General features: G+C 41.1%; 1 protein-coding gene across 1 annotated transcript; it reads right to left on the bottom strand.

The window, feature by feature from the left end:
* Positions 1–7,600: 7,600 nt before the first annotated feature.
* LOC117514547 (OX-2 membrane glycoprotein-like) lies at positions 7,601–24,746 on the bottom strand. The gene is made up of 6 exons (XM_034175064.1): positions 24,665–24,746; positions 24,298–24,387; positions 22,799–23,050; positions 20,281–20,601; positions 14,492–14,582; positions 7,601–10,624 (listed from the first exon to the last, which is right to left on the bottom strand). Exons 1-6 carry the CDS (start codon positions 24,705–24,707, stop codon positions 10,597–10,599), a joined length of 825 nt encoding a protein of 274 aa, XP_034030955.1. The 5' UTR covers positions 24,708–24,746; the 3' UTR covers positions 7,601–10,596.
* Positions 24,747–25,007: the final 261 nt, after the last annotated feature.

Genomic DNA, 25,007 nt, shown 5'->3' with positions numbered 1-25,007 from the left:
TCTTCAGGTTGATGTGGCTACAAAACATTGAAATCATCTTAAAACAAATTTTCTGTGGTAAACCCGGCTGTTTATTCAAAAGTACCAGCAGCTGAGCTGCCAGGCTGTTTTCTCAGGGCCACACATTCACAAAAAAAGCTCAATGAATAAACTAAAGTCAGTGGAATATTGGGAGGATATAAAAAATATACACAGTCCAAAGTCAAACAAAGTCAACCATAAAATATAATTTCATTATTTCATAAAATAGTTTGGAATAGTACTGGAATAGTACAGCTGCTGAAAATTCCAGTGAATTCATCCAGTGAGGTTTTTTTTTGGGGGGGGGGGGGGGGGGGGGGTTCTAGTGTTTTGGAATTTTGAAGAGAGAAAAATATAATTTGTTTTGTATGTGTGCAAATTATTACAATTTCCAAAAGAGTTATTTGATTCACCAAACAAATATCTATTTCAGTTGCGGTCGTTACCCCACATTACAACTTCCATCACCTGCTTTCATTCTTTAGCACCATCACAGGTGTGTTTTTTTTGTTTTTTTTTTGTTTTTTTGGTGGCATTGTTAGTGATGGAGCAACAAAACTGGTAGTAAATATTGCAAATGTGCATTTAAAGTAAATTTCAAGTCTCTATGGCATGCATATTAAGAATTCATACACCGGAGGGGTATGACTATACGCCAGAAGACACTGGGAGACACCAAAAGGCAGGCTGTTTACATGTATCTGTAGGGTCAGTGTCAAAAGGTTGAGAATGATATTGCTAATTAACTGACACGTGCCTAAGACCCTTGGACATGTAACATTATATAACGGCTGAGTGGATCCTTGTCATTTGATTGGTGCTTTGTAGGTCACCTGACAGGGATTATTTATCCCATTTGTGTTGCATTGCATTTAGTGTGCAAATTTGGTTACATTTATCGTGCAATTTGGTTCCATATGTTTTGTACCATTGTACTCTGCGAACCTCGGCCGCACTAGTGGGGGCGGCATTTAGCTAAATATGCAACATTTGTTTCGCTGACAGATGACAATTTGAACGAGCTAATTGACAATGCTAATTCTTCTAAAGCCCTGGTCCCACCATATGATGAAGGAAGAATAATGAGCCACGCAGCATGTTTTTTTGTTATTTTGTTTTGTTTTTGGGGGTTTTTTTTGCTACGAGTGGAGGTATTCAGCAATCGTGGGAAAAATGTTGTGTGGGCCGCTGAAGAGGAGGTACTGCTGGCCCACCACCACCAGAGGGCGCCCTGTCTGGAGTGCGGGCTCCAGGCACCAGAGGGCGCTGCCGCCTCACAGGAGCAGCCGGGGTGACAGCTGTCACTTATCGCCTACGACAGCTGTCACCAATCATCTGATCAGCAGTGGTATATCAGCAAGACGACATCTCCACCTCTTTGCCGAGATATCGCTCTACCTAGGAGGTAAAGTGCTCAGCCGACTGTGTTGTCTTTTTGACATTAACACTTTGTTACTTTTGTGCGTTAAATAGCAGACATTCTTCCGACGAGAGGTGGAGGTGGTTTTCCCGGCATACGGGTTGCTGGGTGCAAACGCACCCACATTTAACTGTTTTTGTTCCTCGCCAGCAGTACCAGATCCGACACGCGGAGGCAGTGGCCACCTGGGAGTTCGGGACTTGGCGGCTCCAGTATTCCCGGGGTTCGGTGGCGGAGGAAATCGTGTGGTTCCGGTTCTGCTTTGGACAGACGTCTCTTATCTTCGAGCCTGCCCACGTGACACATTTTGTGAATTGACTTATTCACAACAGTAAAGTGTTGTTATTTGACTTCCTCCATTGTCCGTTCATTTGCGCCCCCTGTTGTGGGTCCGTGTTCCTACACTTTCCCAACAAGAAAAGTGGCTTTGAGAGGCAGACTATTCAGTTAACAAGGCTCATCTCTGAGCGTGTCACTAATTTCAAGATGTTCAAAATTTAGCAACAACAACGTGGCACAGTTTGTGTACAAGGTACTACGAGGACAAACGAGGATTTTAGAGGCATTTTTGTGGTGAGCACGAGGCTGCTCAAAGCCCATTTATCTGAGCTCCTGGCAGCTACAGGACTTGAGAGGCTATTTTTGGAAGGGCTCAGCCCTCTTGCATGCACAGTTCCACCTGTTTTCTGCACCGGATGCTGTATATAAAATAATTATTTTGTAGCGGATTAATCATTTTCTGTCAGTTTGGATGTTGAAAACACCTATAATTGCTTCTGGAATCACAGAAGACTGTTTCATCTGCACCCTTTTTCCCCCCTCTCCTACTCCATGAGGAACATATTTTGGAACATCTTAACTATTTGTAATGTTTTAATAGCCTGGTAAAACAGTTGCATGTTCATTCCTTTTTATAAGCAGCTGTAAAAGTATGTTTATGATAGATTTAACATCTTGTTAATGGATCCGATGAGGTGCACTGACTGGCACCCAAGACAAGCATTTACGCAAAACACCAGCTCACAAAAGAGTGATTTTGCAATCGATAACGGACAAACACAAAGTTAAAAGTTGGCTCACGGTGTCAAAGTGGCTGTGTGTTTAAAGCCGTGGAACAAATAACACCAGTGAAGCCACGAGAAGGAGCGCAGAGCTGTCCGGAAACACACAACAAGAGCGGATGGGTGATAGATTAAAACGTGGATCATTCTTCAAATAATTTCTGACACACCCATGCGTGGCTCATTATTCATGGCTTCTTATTCGGTGGGACTAAGGCTTAACACACACACACACACACACACACACACACACATATACACACACAAAATCCACAATGCCATAATAGTCGGGTGTCAGAGGTCCAAAAATGGACCTGAGTGGTAACCGGCTGGACTAGATTGATTCTGATATAGAATTTCCTCAGCTTTTCAGTAATGATATTTTTGTTGTTCTATCTGGAGGCTATCTCGGTGAAAAAAAAATCATTACCTTGTCAACCAAAATGCCGAAATAAAACAAATTTGTGAAATATGGTAATTTCAATATGTCTGTGCCTATTGATCCGATGGGCATGATTTTTGCTTTGAAATATATGTTACCAAGTGTGGCCGTCACAATGGAACTATGTGGGTTGAGGTCAGAGGTCAACTTCATTTGCATATGGAACGTTTTGTCACAAAATTGACCTTTCGGATCAAGAAGGTGGGTGATGTCTCTTGTGTTACTTTGTCAGTCATGGATATTATCATAAAATACAAATGGCAGTTTATCATGGCAACCTTCCCCCAAAAAATGAGAACAAAATTGTGACGTGGATGCCACTGAATTGCAAAAAAATGACCATGGAAACAGGGAAGTGTCCAGGTCAAGATCAGCCAAGAGAAACTGCCTTTGACATCTGATCTGTCTATTCTGTCTCCTCTGCTAGTTATCGGCATGAACCGCAAACTTGACCTTGAAGAGATCATGAGATACGAACTTGGTGCCTTACCAAGAGGTTTCACATGAAGTGATGGAAGCCTTGTTCATATTGACAAGAGTCAGCTGTACCCATTGCTTGAGCAAGATGTTGATCCAGTGCACAATGCTGCCCAGTTACATGATGGATCTGCCATTCTGCATTCAATCGCTACAATTCCAGACACCTATGGAGATCTGAGTCGTATGCTGTTCAATATCATAACAGCTGGCACTCCTTCCAACTGCCATATTGATTTTGTTTGTGATACTTATCCCAGAAAGTCAATCACGAGTGACATCAGGTCAAGCAGGGCACAAAATGGCTCATTAAGGGTAAGCGTAAGTCATCCGTCACAGAATTTACTGAAGAACCAATGGTCAAGCATCGTAACTGATGGAAGGAACAAGAGGGAAATTTTTAATTTCTTGTTCTTTCACTGGACAAGTCCAGAGTTTGAGGGAAGACTTGCCAAGATGGAGATCTACCTAAGCCACAAGAGCACCTGTGCAAAGATATCTGTGGAAAGTGGAGTCATTGCTACTGAGGTCATCCCAGAACTGTGTTCTCCCCAGGAAGAAGCAGACATGAAGCTCCTGCTGCATACTAGACATGCTGCCAACACCTCATCTGCTGTCACTGTGTGATCCAGAGACACAGACGTATTTGTGTTGTGCCTAGCTGATGCTGAAGAAATAAATGCTTGGTTTCTTCTTTAAACTAGGCAGCCCTCCAAACTAAGATACATCAATGTGAAAGAAGTGGTGGAGAAAGCAGGTAGGCCAGTCTGCCGAGCCCTCATCTGCTATCATACCTTCACAGGTTGTGACCAGGTTGAAGGATTTGTGGGAAAGGGCAAGAAGACATCATTTGAAAAGCTAACGGTAAAGACTACATTCATCCAAGCGATGACACAGTTAGGAGAGGAGGAGGCACGGAGATATTGAAATTACTATATTTCACAAATTTGTTTTATTTCGGCATTTTGGTTGCCAAGGTAATGATTTGTTTCACAAAGATAGCCTCCAGATAGAACAACAAAAATATCATTACTGAAAAGCTGAGGAAATTCTGTATCAGAATCAACCTATTCCAGCCGGTTACCACGCAGGTCCATTTTTGGACCTCTGACACCCGACTATAAGCCCTCTGGAGGCATGAAGAGCTGTTAGGATGAAGAGGATGAAGTTAGTATAAAAAGCTGGACAAATTTCTGATGTAATTTTTCACTGGAGTGAGGAAATACACAAAGTCTTTTTTTTTTTGGAAGTACACAAATCACTGCTCGACATCACAGACTACAAGTCCCTTTTCCATTGTTTATAAATTTACATAATATCAAATGACAAGGATCTATGTCCTGCTGCTGCTCCTCTCTCCCCCTCCTGCACCGCAGGCTGATCGACACACCTGATTCAAATCTTATCAGCATCAGCATATGAACCCCGGCTCCTCATTCCATCGTCGCCAGAAACTCTGCAAACCTTCCATGGTAAGACTGGTTATTTTGCTCATGCTTGTATATTTTTCTTTCTCGGTGTTTCCACACACTAGCCTGAAGGAGCCGCAGCTTATCTCTGACGCAACCTGTTGCTACCAAGACTCATCTGCCGCCTGTTGCGGTGTTGTTCCGCCACCCTCCACATCTGCCAAGTTAAGTGTTTGCTCTCCTTTTGCTCATATGTGCTTCTGCACACTGAACTCTGCTTGGAATATCAGACAAACTGAACTGTGAATGTTTCCTGATAAAGAACTACTAGAAGAAACTGAACTGAATCATTCTGTCTGCCTGCTTATCTGGACCAGCTGTGATAAGTTATCACTGATTGACTGTGTGAACCACTTCTTGAAGTGACTGGCTCAGCACTCACCCATCTGTGTCTCTTCCACAGCCTTGTCGACAGCTTGTGACGGCCACCTGGCTCCGAATCCTCCACATCTGAACTGAAGTTGACGGAACTGCAGATCCCCTGGTTCCACCGCCGCGCAAGCCCATCTCCACCCGGCTAGACTATGCCCCTGCATATCATTCCTCTGCTGTATATTATTCATTGTAAAATAAATCCATTTTCTAACGTCCATTTCTGCTCCCTGCTTTTGGGTTCATCCTCCACACTCGTCCGAACCGTAACAGATCTATATGTCAAAGATGTGGCAGATTTCTGTGGAAATATGACATCATCTGTAGCACACAAACGGCACGCGAGACACCAACGCACACAAGGGCCACTGAAGCAGTTTTGCATCATCTCTGCATTTTAAAACCACGCAACAGACACAGAACTGCCGCCGTCCTTTGTAAAGGGGCTTAAGGAAGACAGTTCGGTTCCTGCATGAACTATGTTACAGTATCCTTTGGTCTGAGCAATGCACCAGACCATGGGGGGGGCAAAGGTCTTAATTACGGGTTCTCCACTATCCCATCACCCTGCCTGGTTCCCGCCTCCAAGGCTGGAAAAGGAGGACAGTAATCAACATTGAGTTACTCCATTTCATTGGCTGGAGAGCTCTTTGCACTGAGTGCTTCTGATTCGCTGTTTCCCTCCTCCTCCTTTGGAGGAATTGTTTAATTTGCAACTGTGCTCATTTTTTGTCCATGATTGTAAAATTATATTTATAAATAAATTTAAATACATTTTTAGCCCAAGTGTTGTGTTTTTTTGTTTGTTTGAGAAAAACATTTGCTGTGCAAAAAGCGTGACAGCCACTGTCACTGAAGGCAAATAATATACATTATTATTATATTAATATACATTACATAATACATATATTATTATATTGATATACATTATTCTTTTCTTACAGCTGTAAGAAAAGAATAATTTCACTTGAATTGCAATATGAGTGTTTTAGGCAACGTGACATGCATAAAGCACATAGTTTTATTTATAATAAATATGGTTTGGATCAAAATGAGCAACAGCGGTCAGTATTGTACAGTTAGGATGTGAAAAATAAAGCAGAATTAAGCTAAATTGAAGCACAACAGCAAAAAAAAAAAAAAAAAAAAAGAAAGAAAGGAAAGAAAATAAAAGAAAACGGGAGTACTGTATGCAGTAGCCTCCCTCAGGGTGGCGCTGTTGATCTTTGAAAATCTGTAACGTTTATTTCAGAGGTTTTAAAGCCTGCGCCCTAAAATAAGCCCTCACCACCATCATCTGATCCATACAGTTTCCATAAATGTACATACACCATGGTTAATTTTTTTTTCCCTTAATGCACTTCGTCCATTTGTCAAACAATATGCGTATTACACCACGTCAACTATAATGTTGACTTGATTTCAAACTGTAGTTATTTTAAGATTAAGGAAAAATGTGCATTTTGTAACTTCTGTAGCGTGCATCAGGAGTTATACCACATCATGTTGGAGTGGGACACGAAAACCGATCAAGTCCAGATCTCCCATGTGCCTTCTGGCAAACTGAAATTCTAGAATTAAGTTTTTTGTTTGTTTGTTTAAATCTTGATGAATCAATTGAAAAACATTTTACTAATATTTTTTAGCCTATTTGTAAAGCGTATCACAGTTATGTAATGATTTTAACAATGCATGTCTCATCTGCTGGATAACATTGTTTTATTTTAACAGTTTTTATTGCAGTTCATTTTATTACAGAGGTTACAGGAGTTATTTTGCACAACACACAAATATACCAGCATTTCAATACAATGAATATGTGCAGACAAGCACAAATGAAGGGAAAACAAAAACACGCGTTATAAGGTGTAGTTTGAACTTTAATTTAGCATCTGTATCATGAAACGAAAATACAGCTTTCACTTTATGATAAATAATTTACATTTATAAATTAAAGATAAAGCATAGCACAATAGTGATTAAGCACAGACAAACAGTAATGTGCAAAAATGCAAAAAAACAAACAAACAAACAAAAAAATATATATACTGTAAAAGTGCAAAATCAAAGATATACTTATCTATGATCTTTGTATGCAGATAGCCCCATATTGGGATAAAGTGGTCATCTGATTCTGTTAGGGTTCACTGGGTGAAAGGTGGGTTACAGCCTGGACAAGTCACCAGTGAACATGTCATGGATCATGCACATTTCTGTAACACTGAACAGTGTAGACTACATATAACATTCATTATCAGAACTGATGGTGCTTTCACATTGGCTCTTCTTATGATCTCCTTTCTAGACCTGTGGGCCTCATGAACATTCACTGTTTTTATCTGAGCCCACTACATGGCAGTATGTTTTAAAGTAAAGCAAACTGAAGTGCAAATTGCTTTGAACCCTTAAAAAAACACAGCAAATACTTCATGAGGCCTCATGTGGCCATCATTACGCTGAAGCGTGCTCCTCCTACTGCTCAATTTGACATTTTCAAGGAGCTCCAAGTCTCTATGCTTCATCAACACCTCCGCTCACATTTTTGAGTTCCATCCAAGAGCAAGAAAAAGAAATCTCTCCTTCTGCTGCTGCCCCCCCCCCCCAAAAAAAAAACAACCTAAAGAAGCTGCTTGAATTGGTAACACAAATTGTTTGTCGAAATTAAGTTTAAGGGAAACTCCACTATTTTTCAAATTAAGTTCTTTATTTCAATGTTTTGAGGTGGGAGAGTCGTCTTTTCACTTTGAACAAAAATGAATTTAATCCATGCAATATTAATTTAGAATGCTACCACTGTCAGGGTAACCAGCAACATAATGTTGTTCAAGGATTTTAATTGTCATTCCAAAAACATGTGATACACGAGAAGGAACAAAAGTACTGAGGTCCCAAAAGGAAAAGAAAAAAAAAAAAAGCATGCAGACACATCCACTCGTCCCTGCTTAAAAAACTAAACAAAATGCAGTCACGAAGAAAAGATAACCTGTTTTTTTATTCATTTGAACTCATATAATCTTGAATGTGATGCTATGACAAGGATGTCATGGAACAGAAACAGAAAACATTTGAACTGGCTTGGGCTAAAAAAGGTGAACAACCTTGCTAACCTTGCTGCAGGGGTCACCAACCCTTGTTCCTGGAGATGACCTGCTCTGCATGTTTTCTAACTCTCCCTGTTCCAGTCCCAGACAATTAACTCTATCAGATATTCTAAGGCAATCAAGAGCTGGAAAGGGGAGGTGGGGCATGGGGGGGTGCACACCCCCTTTTCATAGACCAAAAAACCCAGGGCGCATGCATCCCCCATACACCCACACCTTTTCATGAACCCTGTATCCGCCCCTCCACACATACGCATACTGACATTTAAACCTGATAGCAGCAAAAAGATGAAATTGCACACATGCACACATAAGGTGCAGTAAGATATAAAGTGTCAAGTGCACAGGTCTTGAGAGACAGGACAGATATTGCAGTGAGCAGGTATCCTGTCAAAGTTTATGAGCCGAAAAGCATCAGGGAAGAAGCTGTTCTTCAGCCTGGTGGTCCTAGTTCTGATACTGCACAGCCTGATACCTGAGGGGAGAGAGCCAACAGTCCATGTGCTGGGTGGGAGGGGTCTGTCATGATGCTGGCAGCCTTGCTCCTGCATCTGATGATGCCTCTGGTGGTTTGTATGGGCAAGCTAAAAACACTCAGAGTAAAGATTGTTTCTTGTCACAGAGTGTCATTAGACATGTCTGGTAGCACAGAGAGGATCATACAGATGTACATGTTTACTTCATTAATATAAATAAATAAATAACTTTTGAAAATGACTGATTGATTATACAGTTAGCCGCTTACCTTAGCCTCTCACTGGCAAATGACTTGCAATAACTCTGTTGGGAACACTGTTGCTGAATTAACTGGAGGCTAAGGTAAGCAGCTAACTATATACTCGGCCGTGCATGTTTATCTCCATAGAGATCCTCTCCCTGCTCCCAGACACTTCGAATGACATGTTCACCTGTTCATGATGACCAGACCAGTTTACTCTGAGTGTTTTTAGCTTGCCCCATACACTAACATTGTGGAGCTGGTTTGCCTAAGATGGTGCTTGCATTCTAAATCAATATGGAACCAGTTAAATTTTTAGTCCCAAATGAAAAAAATTTAACCCTGAAACATCTAAAAATAGGAGGGTCAGAGTTCCCTTTCAACAAGTTTGTACAAATAAACAGCTGACACATTTTTTAAAATGGTCTCACAATTCTCTTTTTATCGGTGTGTATCCATTAAAATATCAATTCTTTGCACAAGCACAAACTAAAAGAACACTACATAATAACCTGCTGATTTATGCAACCAGCTGTTCATTATACCTTGATAAAACCACAAATAATATTATTCATGCATTTCATATTTCCTATATATATTTCTTTATGTGCAACAATATTTAAAACTATAGAAGAAGCATAAAGTGCTAAAAAAAAATACTATCCAAATGAAATCTCAAAGGACAAGTCTGAGTACTGTGCAAAAGTCTTTTGGGGTATCAATGAAAGGTCAAAAAGGAAAATTACAAACATTACTTTTAGGAAAAGTAGAATGTTACAAAGATTTATATCTGTTATATTAAACTGAAATATTACACAAATTAACAGCGCTGTTCATGCATTCATTTTCTATACCCACTTACTCCACTCAAGGGACACGGGGGGTGGGGCTGGAGCCTATTCCAGCAGTCATAGGGTGAGAGGCGGGGTACACCCTGGACAGGACGCCAGTCTATCGCAGGGCCACATACAGACAGACAAATGTGATGAGCTTAGTCTTTAATTCTCAGCACTCTAAATTAATTTATATTCAGAAGATCTACATTTTCTAGCAGCATTTTTGCTTTATCTAAAATGTTGTGTAGCAAGGTTAAGTCCAGATTGAAAATATCTTCCTGCTAGTTTGGCTAGCAGGGAATTCCGCTTTGGCTGACTTGGTAGAGTTTTGGTCTTCAGTTCAAGGAGTCTGGTGTTCGAATCCAATCGTCATCTGGGCCACAAACATAAGTCACCTGGTCACAAAAATCCCACCGCCACCCTGGCCACAATGATAGGTCCTCCGGTCACAAGCGTTTGTGACCGAAGGACCTATCTTTGTCCAGACTGAAAATATGTTCCTGCTAGGCAAGTTAGCAGGAACATATTCTCAGTCTGGACTTCACCTTGCTACAGTTGCATAAGATTTTTGCACAGGATCCTTTTAGCTTAACTCACTGGTATAAAGATACAAGTCATAAAAACATACAGCCACCGTGGGTATGGTTAAACGTGGATGTCAGAGCGCTGCTCAGAAGCGTCAAACAACTGATCTGTTTTTCTGAAACCTGCAAAAAAGGAAACATTGTTTATTGTTACTGCGGTACAGAGAAACACTGCTGTCACCAATAAGTACAATTGTACATCTACACTATAAAAATGAAAACATTGGCTGTACTCAAAATAATGGATGTTACAGATTAACATAAATTTGAGGTAATCAATCAGTCAATCATCAATCTATATTATAATAGCTAAGTGACCTCTGTGTGCGTGTGTGTGTGCATGCGTATTGGCCCCTTCACACATAGTGTGCAGTGTGGATGACGTGGATGAAAATGGCGAAACAGCATGAAACAGTTCGAAATTAGCGCACCACGAAACATCGCTCAGACGTTTCATGCATGCGACGGTGTCTGTCGAGCAGGAACAGCAGCTCACACTGCTGCAGCTGCTCGCATTGTGTTCCATGGGATGAGCTGCACCACATCGCGGTGCTGATTTGGAGGAAAATGAAATAAAACCCAGATGTATAATTACTGAATATCACTGGGTTGATATAAATAATGGAACTGGCTATTCACACGGCGGACGTGTCCATAACTCTCATGTCACTATTCGCACGGCAAGACTCTGGTGGCGAAGTCGGGAACTATGAAGGCGCTGACACAGCAAATTTGCGCCATTTTTCGGCGGCCGTGTCCATAACGCTCATTCTAGTATTCGCCCGGCAAGAAGTGTGAGACATTTCTGCTTTGACACTGCGCCACGCTCTTTTTGTTGTATGTATGATGAAATCGATTAGTGTACTGTACAGAAGACATCTTCAGCTTCAAAATTAAAAAAAAATCATCAAAATCGGACAAATATTAAAGAATGCAGTATGCTTGTTTATACGAGTAGTTCCACGTTTTGCCACCAGCATCTTGCCGTACGAATAGTGAAATGAGAGTTATGGACACAGCCGCCGTGCGAACAGGGTCGGCCATAAATAATAGGTAAAGGGGGGCACAATACAGAACTTTGTGGTTAAATAACCCTGATATAAAAAAAAAAAACAACACAACATTAACGGGATTTAAACCCACACACCCTAATTACCAGAAGTCAACTCTACCACTGCACCACAATCACTGTCTTGTAAAAGGGGTGTGAAATGTCTCTAATGAACAAGCAAAGAAATATATTTTCTCAAAAAAAGAAAAAAAGCGCTGTGATAACTGACCAAACAACATTTGCTATGGTGTATTTCTGCTGATATGTGACTGAAAGTGGCGTAGGTGTCGTACTGTTGGCCTGTCATGTGGTCCTGCGGTGCCCCGCTCACTGTCCTGTCAGACAGATGCGACATAAACTGATGCTCCAGTCCAGCTGGACCTGCCAGTGTGCGCGCTCTCCAGCCTGTCACAAGCAATATATGCTTTTATGTTTCCGATGTGAGTACAGCAAGCACACACACACACGTGCGTGTCTGTCAACACACGGTGCATGTTCTGCAGCTCTAATGTCCAGGTCCAGTGATGTCAATAATTGCCACGCCCCCATCCGTTCAGCGCACAGACCAAGGTCTCCCTCTGTGATCAGATGAGATGCGCCTCACCTGCAGGGGAGGGGGGGTGAGCGAACCACATGCATGCACGTGTTGGGGGGAGCGGGACACACACACACACACGTGTTGTTTGGGAACTGATGGCACGCCACATCTCGTGTGGAACTTAGACAAATTTTACTCCCAGTTCGACAGTGGTCGTCTGTAGTCTGTTGTCTTGCCAATAGTGCGACCGGCCACACGTTTTCTAAGTGCCATGCGAGCAGTGTTAGGTGTTCCTGCGTGTCACCTGGATTTTGGCCGACATCTGCTGTGAGAGGGTGCGATGGGTTCGCACAGTGCAAACTTTGTCTTTCAAGTGCTTGTGTGCGCAAATAGTTGTAGCAACAGGTGTACGAGGCGTTGGCGACAGGGATGAAAGTACACGGTTTGCACACAATTCCTGCGTCATGTGCACTTCATCCAAACTTCGCACCATGTGTGAAGGGGCCCTATGGCTTCGATCACACAAAAACCAGTGAGAGCTGACATTTGCCTTTTTGTATGCTTATGTATTTTGGGTCAAAGTTGAAAGCTGCAAATATGGAAAAATGATAGGACAGATATTTTTGGAGAAATTAGCAATTTTTGCTAACCAGTAAACAATGGATATTGTGCTTCAGTGCACCATGGGAGTTTGGGGTTTTGAGGTTTTAATTGTTATTGTGGTTATGTTTGTTATGTGGGCCGCTGAAGAGGAGGTACTGCTGGCCCACCACCAGATGGCACCCTGCCATGCTGGCATCTTTTGGGCTCTGGAGGGCGCACTGGCTTTTTGATTTTACCAGGTGCGTTAGGCTGTCAGCTGTTTTCCATCATCATCATCTTCACCATAAAAGCCTGGGAAGGACACCATAACTCTGCCGAGTTATCAGCTTACCACACAGGTAAACCTACTCAGCCGTTTTGTGCTGTACGCACATTCATTGTTACTGAAGTCTTTGCAGTTGTGACTTATACTTGCAGATTGTAGCCAAGTTTGTGAAAATTGGAGGAGTTGGCGTCTCCACTCCTCACTTCTGACTTACTGAGTATAACCTTTGACACTGCACATCCTCCAGTTTTTCCTCTGCACTCTGGGAGTATCTGGATTTATTCCTCCAAGAGGATAACTGTGAGTTGCTGACTGTTTGCTGGGTGTACACACACCCACCTTAACCTGTTTTTGCTCCTGCCAGCAGTACCAGTCTGACAGCCTCGAGCGGTGGCCACCAGGGGGACCAGGACTTGGCGGCTCTGGTGAATTGCAGGCCTCTGGCTGGCGGCGGACCTTCGTGGGTTCCGGCTCTTCTCTGGATAGGCGTCTCCTACCCTCGGGCCTGCCCACGTGTCACCATTTTGTTATTAATTGGACTCAGCATATTCGTCTTCTGTTTGCACTTTTGCATGATAAATTATTTATTGGAATTCCTATTGACCGCTCATTTACGCCCCCCAACATGGGTCCGTGCATTCACTTTCCCAACAATGTTAACAGTGTTGTTAGTGTTATTGATTTATTGTGTTTTTGTAGCTCAGTTGGATTACTCAGTTTAGTTAAGTCTCATGTTGCTGTTACCATGAGTGACTTATAAGCTTCATGTTGGGACCCTGCATGAAATATGCAGTGTTTTTAATGTCTGCCACTGCCTTTGTTTGTCAAATTAAAAGCACGTCCGTGAGTGCATGTGCGCAACTTCAATCACAGAGAAACCGGGGAGAGCTGACATTTGTCATTTGGTATGCCTATGCATTTTGGGTCAAGGATGAATGCTGCGAAAATGGAAAAATGGATGTTGCCAACTACTTTCTGGACTCACGTCATTCCAGCAGGAAGTCATCTTTATATTAAAAGCCTGAGTGTGGCGAGTGATTTTTAGTTCAGTGTAAGGTCATAATATAATTGTAAATAAGTTGAAAATTCATGGATAACACAAAAATTGAAAATACATATTTCCATTGTGGTCCATTTAAAAAATCAAATGACAAAATAGAAGTAGAAATGCTCGTAAAATAATAATAATAATAATAATAGTGTGTATATTACAACATTAACCTAAACAATTTATAAATACATTAAGACAATGAACTAGCATTAAAAATTACATAATTAACAGGAAAAAAAAAGGGCTGAGTTCTTCGTCTAAAGCTTATTGAGGTCTGAAGTTGTCAAAACATTCTGGACTCACACACCATTGCAACTCATTATACAAGCTTTGCTTAATTTATTACCAGCCTTACCACAAATACGTCAGCTATCTATTTTATAAACACTAATCAATCTAGAGTCTGTGGCTCCCCACGGGCAACACTCTAGTTACGTTTATTTTTAGTATGATCTCAAATTGTGAACAAAATAAGATCTCACCATTTTTTCCTCACAAGAACAGCAGTAATGATGATAATGCATATAATCCCAACAGCAATAACTGTGAACACAAGTGCAGAAGGTATTGTTCCTGTAAAAACAAAACAAAAAAAAATAAAGTGAATAACATTTTCAAATTGCTGAATGATGACATAACTTCTCGACAAAGCTCAGGGTTTCTTCTTTGCTCAACATGAAACTTACTTCCTCCGTGAGTCTGTTCCTGAAAACTGAGTCAGCAGAAACAATTCCAGTACTAATACAAAGACGAGGAAGTCTCCTGCTCCTGTACCCATTTCAAAACTACAGTCTGATGGCCTGAATGATCTCTGAGGGACATTATTATTATTATGGAATCAGTCAATCAATCTATCTATCTATCTATCTCATAATAATAATAATAATAATAATAATAATAATAATAATTATTATTATTATTATTATTATTATTATTATTATTTCTTTATAAGTGTACTGGCCACTAGAATGAACACACAAACACAGTTGCAAATGATCATGCATTATTAAAATAATTGTAAAACACAATTACTCATACTTTAAGTTGCATTTTTTTTCTCAAAATAGTTTTAAAACTTACATATATAGAACCCAGTTTTGATTTTGAACATTATTAAAGTTGAAATTCATCACACATTTCATTCATTTATGAATATTTATCAGGTTTCCATAATTTTTTATGCTTTCATGCCAAAATATTTGCACAGTACTGTTTGTGTGTGTGTGTTTTTTTTGTTGAACTCTCTTATCACGTCATCATAGTCCAACGATTCGGTCAGTTCTCTTTCAAGGGAAAGCAGGGAGAGTGCATTCAGTCTGTGAGTCAACATGGATGTTCTGGTGGACGTTTTTATCCGATTAACAGTAGAAAACAGCCGTTCAACAGTGCATGTTGTTATTGGCATGATGAGGGCCCGCTATTGCTAAGGTGGTATTGCTGTAGACTGGAGCGCTGCTGAGGGTGAGGACGATTCCGAAACGTTGTCGGTATCACAGTTTGCCACCTCCGATTGAGAAGAACAAGATGGGTCATTCTCCAATTCATGCTGACGCCCACGAACAACAAAATTCAACAAACTTCTTTGCTTACACTGCTTAGACATATTTCTTGACTTTCCGCTAACACTAGCCTACATGGTGTACCACAAAATGTCCGACGCTTTGAGAGACGTTGAAGAAGGGGAGGGGCACATTGTCACGCAATTACAATCTGATTGGCGTTTCAAGATGTAGCGTAAGCATTATGCCACCCAAAATTGATACTCTGAAAATGAATTAATAAAAATCACAGAAGATGAACCAGATTATTTTGACAAAATTTATTAATTGTCGCTCAGTGCTAATGCAATACCGTACTGTTGTTGCCTCATTATATATATATATATATATATATATATATATATATATATATATATATATATATATATATATATATACACACACACACACACAGTGGGGAAAATAAGTATTTGACCCCCTGTCAGTTTTGCAGGTTTTCCCACCTACAAAGAATGGAGAGGTCTGAAAAAAAAAAAAATCCAGAAGAATCACACTGTATCATTTTGAAATAATTAATTTGCATTTTATTGCATAAAATAAGTATTTGACATCCTAGAAAAACAGAGCTTAACAACTAGTACAGAAACATTTGTCAGAGGTCAGATGTTTCCTGTAGTCCTTGACCAAGTTTTCACACACTGCAGCAGGGATTTTGGTCCACTCCTCCATACAGATCTTCTCCAAATCTTTCAGGTTTGGAGTTTCAGCTCCCTCCAAAGATTTTCTATTGAGTTCAGGTCTGGAGACTGGCCAGGCCACTCCAGGACCTTGAAATGCTTCTTACGGAGCCCCTCCTTAGTTGCCCTGGCTGTGTGTTTGGGGTCACTATCATGCTGGAAGACCCAGCCATGACCCATCTTCAATGCTCTTACTGAGGGAAGGAGGTTGTTTGCCAAAATCTCGCAATACAAGACCCCATCCATTCTCCCTTCAATATGGTGCAGTCGTCCTGTCCCATTTGCAGAAGAGCACCCCCAGAGTATGATGTTTCCACCCCCATGCTTCACGGTTGGGATGGTTTTCTTGGGGTTGTTCTCATCCTTTAAACATGGTAAGTGGAGTTGATTCCAAAAAGCTCTATTTTGGTCTCATCTGACCACATGACCTTCTCCCATGCCAGGGGCGTAGGCAGAAATCATAAAACGGGTGGGCCCAGAAAAAAATCAGACAGGCCCAACCTTTGGGGTTGTAGGTAAGGTGTAGGTATTATAATACACCGTTTGAAAAAGTATGCCGCAAGCAACGTTATCACTTAGCCTACAGCACTGTCAAAGTGAGCACACAGACACGACATGTCAGACACAAGTACTCTTCATGGATAATGCAAGCTGCAGTGCAGCGCCACACACACACACACACATGCACACACACACGCACACACACACACACACACATTCAGTGCAAGTCTGGTACCCTACGTTGCTCGGCCTAAACCCAAAACGTCAATAGGTATTTAAATAAGGCATTGTTTCAAAAATGAATTCCAAGTTTAATGATGCACACATTTCAGCCAACTGCACAAATGCTGTGTGCACAGTTACACAGACGCAAAGTGTCAGACACAAGCACCCCATGGGCAGTGCAAGCAGCAACACAACGCTTAGTCATGTAAAGTCCTTTAAAATAAAAATTCAAAATATATCCGCAACATGAAAACAGGTTGGCTCGGCGGCCAAATTATGAAATTGATAAACAATGGAAACCATGGCTCAACGGCCAAATTAAAAACCATCAGAATGGACACCAACATGATTCGTGGCAGTTGCAATATAATATTAACAATTAGGCCTATTTAGAAGAAAAAAGTAATTAATGGTCTCACACTTACATTTGATGAATCCTTTTAATGCTACAGCAGGAGACGACGGGGTTTTTTTTGTTGAACTCTCTTATCACGTCATCATAGTCCAACGATTCGGTCAGTTCTCTTTCAAGGGAAAGCAGGGAGAGTGCATTCAGTCTGTGAGTCAACATGGATGTTCTGGTGGACGTTTTTATCCGATTAACAGTAGAAAACAGCCGTTCAACAGTGCATGTTGTTATTGGCATGATGAGGGCCCGCTATTGCTAAGGTGGTATTGCTGTAGACTGGAGCGCTGCTGAGGGTGAGGACGATTCCGAAACGTTGTCGGTATCACAGTTTGCCACCTCCGATTGAGAAGAACAAGATGGGTCATTCTCCAATTCATGCTGACGCCCACGAACAACAAAATTCAACAAACTTCTTTGCTTACACTGCTTAGACATATTTCTTGACTTTCCGCTAACACTAGCCTACATGGTGTACCACAAAATGTCCGACGCTTTGAGAGATGTTGAAGAAGGGGAGGGGCACATTGTCACGCAATTACAATCTGATTGGCGTTTCAAGATGTAGCGTAAGCATTATGCCACCCAAAATTGATACTCTGAAAATGAATTAATAAAAATCACAGAAGATGAACCAGATTATTTTGACAAAATTTATTAATTGTCGCTCAGTGCTAATGCAATACCGTACTGTTGTTGCCTCATTAGGCAACAACAGGTGACTGTCGAGTGTCGACTCAGCCTTCTCATTGGATGGACCGGACCTGGCTGACAAGTGGGCGGGCCCAGCCCATCCAGGCCCACCCCTGGCTATGCGTAAGTCCCATGCTTCCTCTAGATCATCCAGATGGTCACTGGTGAACTTCAAACGGGCCTGGACATGTGCTGCCTTGAGCAGGGGGACCTTGCTGCCCTGCAGGATTTTAATCCCTGACAGCATCATGTGTTACTAATGTAATCTTTGTGACTGTGGTCCCAGCTCTCTTCAGGTCATTGACCAGGTCCTCCTGTGTAGTTCTGAGCTTTCTCAGAATCATCCTTACCCCACAAAGTGAGATGTTGCATGGAATCCCAGACCGAGGGAGATTGACAGTCATCTTGTGTTTCTTCCACTTTCTAATAAATAATCATAACAGTTGTTGTCTTCTACCAAGCTGCTTGCCTGTTGTCCTGTAGTCCATCGCAGCCTTGTGCAGGTCTACAGTTTTGTCCCTGGTGTCCTTAGACAGCTCTTTGGTCTTGGCTATGGTGGACAGGTGTCTTTTATACAGGTAACAAGTTCAAACAGGTGCAATTAATACAGGTAAAGAGTTCAGAATAAGAGGGCTTCTTAAAGAAAAATTAACAGGTCTGTGTGAGACAGAATTCTTGCTGGTCCGTAGGGGGTCAAATACTTATTTTATGCAATAAAATGCAAATTAATTATTATAAAAATCATACAATGTGATTCTCTGGATTTGTTTTTTTTTTAAGATTCTGTCTCTCACAGTTGAAGTGTACCTACAATAAAAATTACAGACCTCTCCATTCTTTGTAGGTGGGAAAACCTGCAAAACTGACAGGGGGTCAAATATTATATATATATATATATATATATATATATATATATATATATATATATATATATATATATATATATATATATATATATATATATATATTGTGAATTAAATTTTAGTATTATTTAATTGGTATGTACCACTATTGAGAGCCAGGTAAAGGTTAGCTGAATCGATGGTGTCATGATTATTAAGGCAATATGCCAATCATACTTTTTAATACCACCTGCTATTAGAGCCACTGCTCAGTACTCAAAAATATATGTAATCAATCACCCAAACCCAAACTTGAAGATTACCACCTATCTCTAGGTTACCAAGGCAAGGCCAACAAGCCAGGATACCTCAGTTTCCTAGCTTGTTGGCCTTACCTTGGTAACTTAGAGATAGGTGGTGATCTTCAGGCTTCATTCATTCCACCCAGGTCAAGTCAGTCTTGCTACTCCTTTAAGTGTTTATGAGTTGGCCAAAAGTTAGGAAGAGTCAGACACTGTCAAGCTGGCGACATCTCGAGGCACCCATCCTCAAACTTCTTTTCAGAAATTCTATGGGTAATGTCGCAGAGGGTTTGTCTGTTATATATATATATATATATATATATACAGTCTCTTGGTAGTGACCCACTGCTTGTCCCTCACTCACTGCAGGAATGGAGTGACTATAACCACCTGTATGGAAAGGTATCATCCAATTGACATTGTTGAATCTGGCATCCATCAACAACATACTGGTAAGTCAATAATTTGATTTGTTGTGGCAAATGGAAAAAGCTTAATATTTTTAACGGTCAAGTGGTTAAAGCGGTGGGCCTGTAAAAAGAGTATCTGTGGTTTAAATCCCCATCAGACTGGAAAAATCACTAAGGGTTCTTGGGCAAGGTCCAAGAGGTTGCTCCCGGTGTGTAGTTGAGCCCCTTGCATTGCAGCACATTGGTGGTGAGTGAATGGGTGAATATGAGGTGCCTTGACCATGAAAGCATTATATGAATGCAGTCCATTTACTGTCCCAGTGTGCAGGTGCTGCTCTCGCAGTGTGCCTTTCTTTGAAAACAACGGAACATCCATTTTATTTCCTGCCGCACACTGCTTTATCAGTGCCACATAGAAGTACTTTTCTGGAATCATCTGTGGTGTGTTCTTGGAGAGTAGAACCACATGAATCTGCAATCAATGTGGAACAATAAAGTTGACCGGGGTGGAATTGAAGCCAGAAGATTGGTTGTCCAACAATGACATCATGCGCCACCTATTGGAAGCCTTTTTTAAAAAAGACTTCAACTCACTGGAGGAACCTGAGGTGAGCCTAATTATGTGTTTTGATGGTAAACACATCCGCCGTACATACCCTCTTTGTTGTTATCTTCATGCCAGGGCAGGATGAGCCGCTGCTGTTTCTGTCCCCTCATTCCGCTGTTGATGAGACACTCGACATGTCCGTACCAGTTTGAGGACACATGCACAGTGACATTACTGGTGCTGGTAAACACATGGTCTTTGTTCTGTACTGTGATGGTCTGCAGTCCGTCTGAAGAGGTGTGAGGTGGAAAGTTCCACTTAATAGTTGGGGCCGGTTTGCCTGAAGCAGAGCAGCTCAACACAGCTTTCACACCGTCTTCATTTCTAGAGCCGAGAACCTTCTGCACATCTGTTTTTATGCTGGATATACCTTTGTGGAAAAGTGAAAGATGGCATTTGACTGACAAGTGTGACTTTTTAATCACAATTCTGTGATTAACTTTGACATCATAGAACTGTAATGACACCAGACATTTGGTCCTATAGCGCCCCAGCATTGCGCAATGAAGTCATTGCACTGTATTGAAATCAGCTGAGCGAGTTCACTCTGCTCATAAAATACAAAATACTTTTACTTTCGCATCATCCATAATTCAGGAGTGAATAAAAATGGTCTGTTTCCTTCACAACCAACATCGAGGAATCAGAACAATGTGGAACCTAGAATTAAAATGTCTGTGTACTCGATGGTCAGCATACTGTGTGTATGGTTTGAAATCAGAAAAATAAACGTGGGACTCTCAACAAGAAATAAACAATCACTAAATTTAAAACAGTGACATTTTTGTTTTGATGGTAAAATAAGTTGGAAAATGTTGTACTATTTGATTTTATTTTGTGCATACAAAAACTGAAATAAAAATTTAGTGTAGAAGTTGATTCTTACATTTTCATTTCCCCTCTTTTCATGCTGTTTTGTTGGTGAAAAACTACCATTAAATAAACAGAACCAAAAAAAAAAGAAGAAGAAAAAAGAAAGAGGAAATAGCTTGGCTCGCTACAGTCACGCAAGAATGGGAAAGAATTCCACCTACAGTAAGTCCCTTCGGCTGCTCCCTTGTTTGCACTCTGGGTCGCCACAGCAAATCCAAGGTGGATCTGCATGTTGATTTGGCACAGGTTTTACGCCGGATGCCCTTCCTGACGCAACTCCACATTACATGGAGAAATGTGGCAGGGGTGGGATTTGAACCCAGAACCTTCCGAACTGAAACCAAGCGCATTAACCACTTGGCCAGAATTCCACCTACAAAGCTTCAATAATTAGTGTCCTCAGTTCCCAAACGCTTATTGAGTGTTGTTAGAAGGAAAGGTGATGTAACACAGTGGTAAACATACCACTGTCCCAGCTTTTTTGAAATGTGTTGCAGGCATCCATTTCAAAATGAGCAAATATTTGCACAAAAACAATAAAGTTTATCAGTTTGAACATTAGATATCTTGTCTTTGTGGTGTATTCAAAAGATATAGGTTGAAGAGGATTTGCAAATCATTGTATTCTGTTTTTATTTACATTTTACACAATGTCCCAACTTCATTGGAATTGGGGTTGTATATACAGGAGGAGAAGCACCATCAAGAGCATTCTCTGCCAGGGCTTCACAGTGTGGTACAGCAGCTGCACGGCAGAAGACAGACAAGATCTGTCCCAGGTGGTGAAGACAGCACAGAGGACTGTAGGTGCTGAGCTCCCGGACTTAGACTCTGTGTATGTTGAGCACTTGCAGAGGAAAGCACAGGCCATCTGCAAGGATAACAGCCACCCGGGACATTCCCTGTTTGCCCCTCTGCCATCAAGGAAGAGGTACCACTAAGGAGACAGACTAATAGGTTAAGGAACAGCTTTTTCCCCAGAGCTGTAGCCACCATCACCCCACCCCATCCCCCGCCCACAAACACAAACATTCAGTAACGGATATCAACATGTGCAAGGAATAATACAGTCTGTTTACATATCTAAAACTATCCTACCTCACTAAGCATTAAGCACCTTAATAATTTATTCAGCATTTTTGTGTGTGTGTGGGGGGGGGGGGGGGTATTCTATAAATCTCTTGCCATCCTGTAAAGCTGTTCGTTGTTTTCTAAAGTTCCTGTTGTGTTGTTATTTTTTTTTATGTATAACTGTTTGGAAAGTGGCACCAGAATTTCATTGCGGTACTGCAATGACAATAAACATCTATGCTATTTTAAATCGCATTTCAAGTTGATAGCAAATCACGTGGACCATTGTGGTCTGACAGGTTTATTAGAATACCGCAGACAAGTTTCTCATTGTTAAACTCTTTATTCCGTTTAATTGTGAATATTGGCTGTATGTTATGCTAACGGATCTAAACATAGCGCCACTTGCTCACATCATCCTCATATTGCAATATATTTTATGACATGTATGATGGATCTACTCCTCAACACAACGGTTAATAGTTGCTATTACATTTAACTTTTCAGTTAGCCGATGAGTGGTTATCAAAGATAACGTTGTGGTTAACTGTGCCCACCAGTGCTCCCTGGTACTGTTGATAACAATCATTTAAATCCATAAATCCGAATTTTCTGTGAATCACCTTGCACCTGGAGACAAATGTGCTTCTTTTTCGAGCCATCAGGATATACGTTGAAAGAACAAACGTAACAGCTTTCGTCTGCCCATGTCACGTTCTTCACAGTGATGGATGTTGAGTTCAATGATGCTTCTGTGAAGATCACTTTATTTTGGTAAGGGTTGTTTACTTGTTGTCCAAACCGTGTGCTGTAGGCTGCTAAGTTCTCGATGGTGGCGTCATTAAACAGTCTCTGCCATGTCACCTGCAGAACACCTAGCAAAGATAACACCCAAAGGTTCATGGAAGTTAATGCCCACATGGGCTGATCTGTGCATCAACACATTAATGAGGCAATGAACGGATGGAGCTAGAAAAGGTGTGTGTGTGTGTGTGTGTGTGTGTGTGTGTGTGTGTGTGTGTGTGTGTGTGTGTGTGTGTGTGTGTGTGTGTGTGTGTGTGTGTGTGTGTGTGTGTGTGTGTGTGTGTTGGGGGGAGCTGATATTTTAATGGCTGGTGTATATACACAGTTTTATAGAATGTAATACAAGCAACAGTGGCCTCTAGTGGCCAGTAGAATCCTTGATAAGCAAAATTGCTTGACCAAAAAAAAATAAAAAAATCATTATCCAAAGCTGAATAAGTCAAAGTTTTTATAGAGTTACTGATGGGAACTTTGTAGACCCACACTGCCTAACTGAATGACTCCATTAATCCTACGCAGACCCAGCAACCCACTAGGACATTTGTGGAAAAAATTCCATTCTGGATAGGATAAAAAGTAAGTCCCTTCGGCTGCTCCCTTGTTTTGTACTCTGGGTCGCCACAGCAAATCCAAGGTGGGTCTGCATGTTGAATTGGCACAAATTTTACGCCGGATGCCCTTCCTGACGCAACTCCACATTACATGAAGAAATGTGGTAGGGGTGGGATTCGAACCGGGAACCTACCGCACTGAAACCAAGTGCATTAACCACTTGGTCACCACACCTAAGTTCCTCATTATTTGTCTTAAATGCTGCCATGGGGAGGGTTATGTTTCTGTTTTGTTTCATTTTTGTTGATGTGAAACTGAATGAAAGCAGCCACTGTAGACTATCTCATAGTTTTGAAAATAGATAAGAACTCATTTCACCCTGCAACTTCTGCTAATTTCAGTTTCCATTTGAATTGCATTTTAATTCTTTTTTTTTTTATGTTTTAAATACCAGTGGAAAGCATAGTTTTTAAGAAATGGCCAGTTGTGCTTCTTGAAATTTGTAAAAATTTACCACTTGTTAATTTAAATAGTTGTATTGTATAAAGGAAAGTCATGGAAATCATCAGGGGTGCCAAACTTTTACATACACCTCTATTGTAATTTTATTTATTTCTCTATCTGTCTTGGTATAAATAAACAGGTTTAACCCCCCCCCCCCCATTTTTCTCACGATTAAACTCTTATTGAACAGAATGGAAAGCACAACAAAATAAAACATTAAATTGCTGATCTGTTCCAGTGTGTAGATAATGTGTTCACACACCTGTAGGGTTTGGCAGTACACACATATAATGCACGTCATCACCAAAACCAGCTGTTTGGTCGCCACGAGCAATGATCTCTGATCCTGAAACTGTCAGTAAACAGATGTCAGTGCTGAGAACTGCACATTCGAATTATAGACTCTCCGGCTACGTGACTGTAGCACTGTTTTTACACTTTAAGTTTCAGGCAAAAATGATACGCAGCTCTGTTTATTTTCACAAAAAATACCAATGTCCTAAAGGTTGGACTAAAGCTGATACAGGAACCTGGAATAAACCTTATCAGCCTGAAGTAACCCAAAAAGTGAGACAAACACCAAATTAATCTGTAACTTTAAATGACGTGATCACAGCAGTGCCTCTTACCTTCAGACAGCAAAAACCACAGGAGCAGCCAAACCTGATCCATGTTGTGCTCATACTTTCAGTTCTGACTCTGAGCTCTCCTTTTAAACTCAGTGAGTCAACAAACGAAAGTGAAACAAAAGTTCTCTGCATTAAGAAGTCTATGGGATCAATTCCCACAGGGGCCTTTCTGTGTGGAGTTTGCGTGTTCTCCCCATGTTTATGTGGGTTCCCTCTGCGTGCTCCGGCTTCCTCCCACTTCCAAATGTCTGCAGGTTAGGTGGACTGGGAACTTTAAAATGACCACAGGTGTGTGTGTGAACATCTTTGTCAATATGTGGCCTATATATATATATATATATAT

The sequence above is a fragment of the Thalassophryne amazonica genome, chromosome 1 (genome assembly GCF_902500255.1).
Source record: "Thalassophryne amazonica chromosome 1, fThaAma1.1, whole genome shotgun sequence".
NCBI lineage: Eukaryota > Metazoa > Chordata > Actinopteri > Batrachoidiformes > Batrachoididae > Thalassophryne > Thalassophryne amazonica.
Note: the sequence above shows the minus strand (reverse complement) of the source record. Positions and strands in the feature narration are given on the sequence as shown.

Bases quoted from the DNA above. Each gene is read 5' to 3' on its own strand.
- LOC117514547 (XM_034175064.1), bottom strand. From the start codon at position 24,707: ATGGATCAGGTTTGGCTGCTCCTGTGGTTTTTGCTGTCTGAAG. The intron at 23,051-24,297 runs GTGTGTGAACAC...TATCTTTGCTAG, and splicing joins TGTACTGCCAAACCCTACAG to GTGTTCTGCAGGTGACATGG. The intron at 14,583-20,280 runs GTATGTACGGCG...TTGTTTTTACAG, and splicing joins TGAAGATAACAACAAAGAGG to GAACAATACCTTCTGCACTT.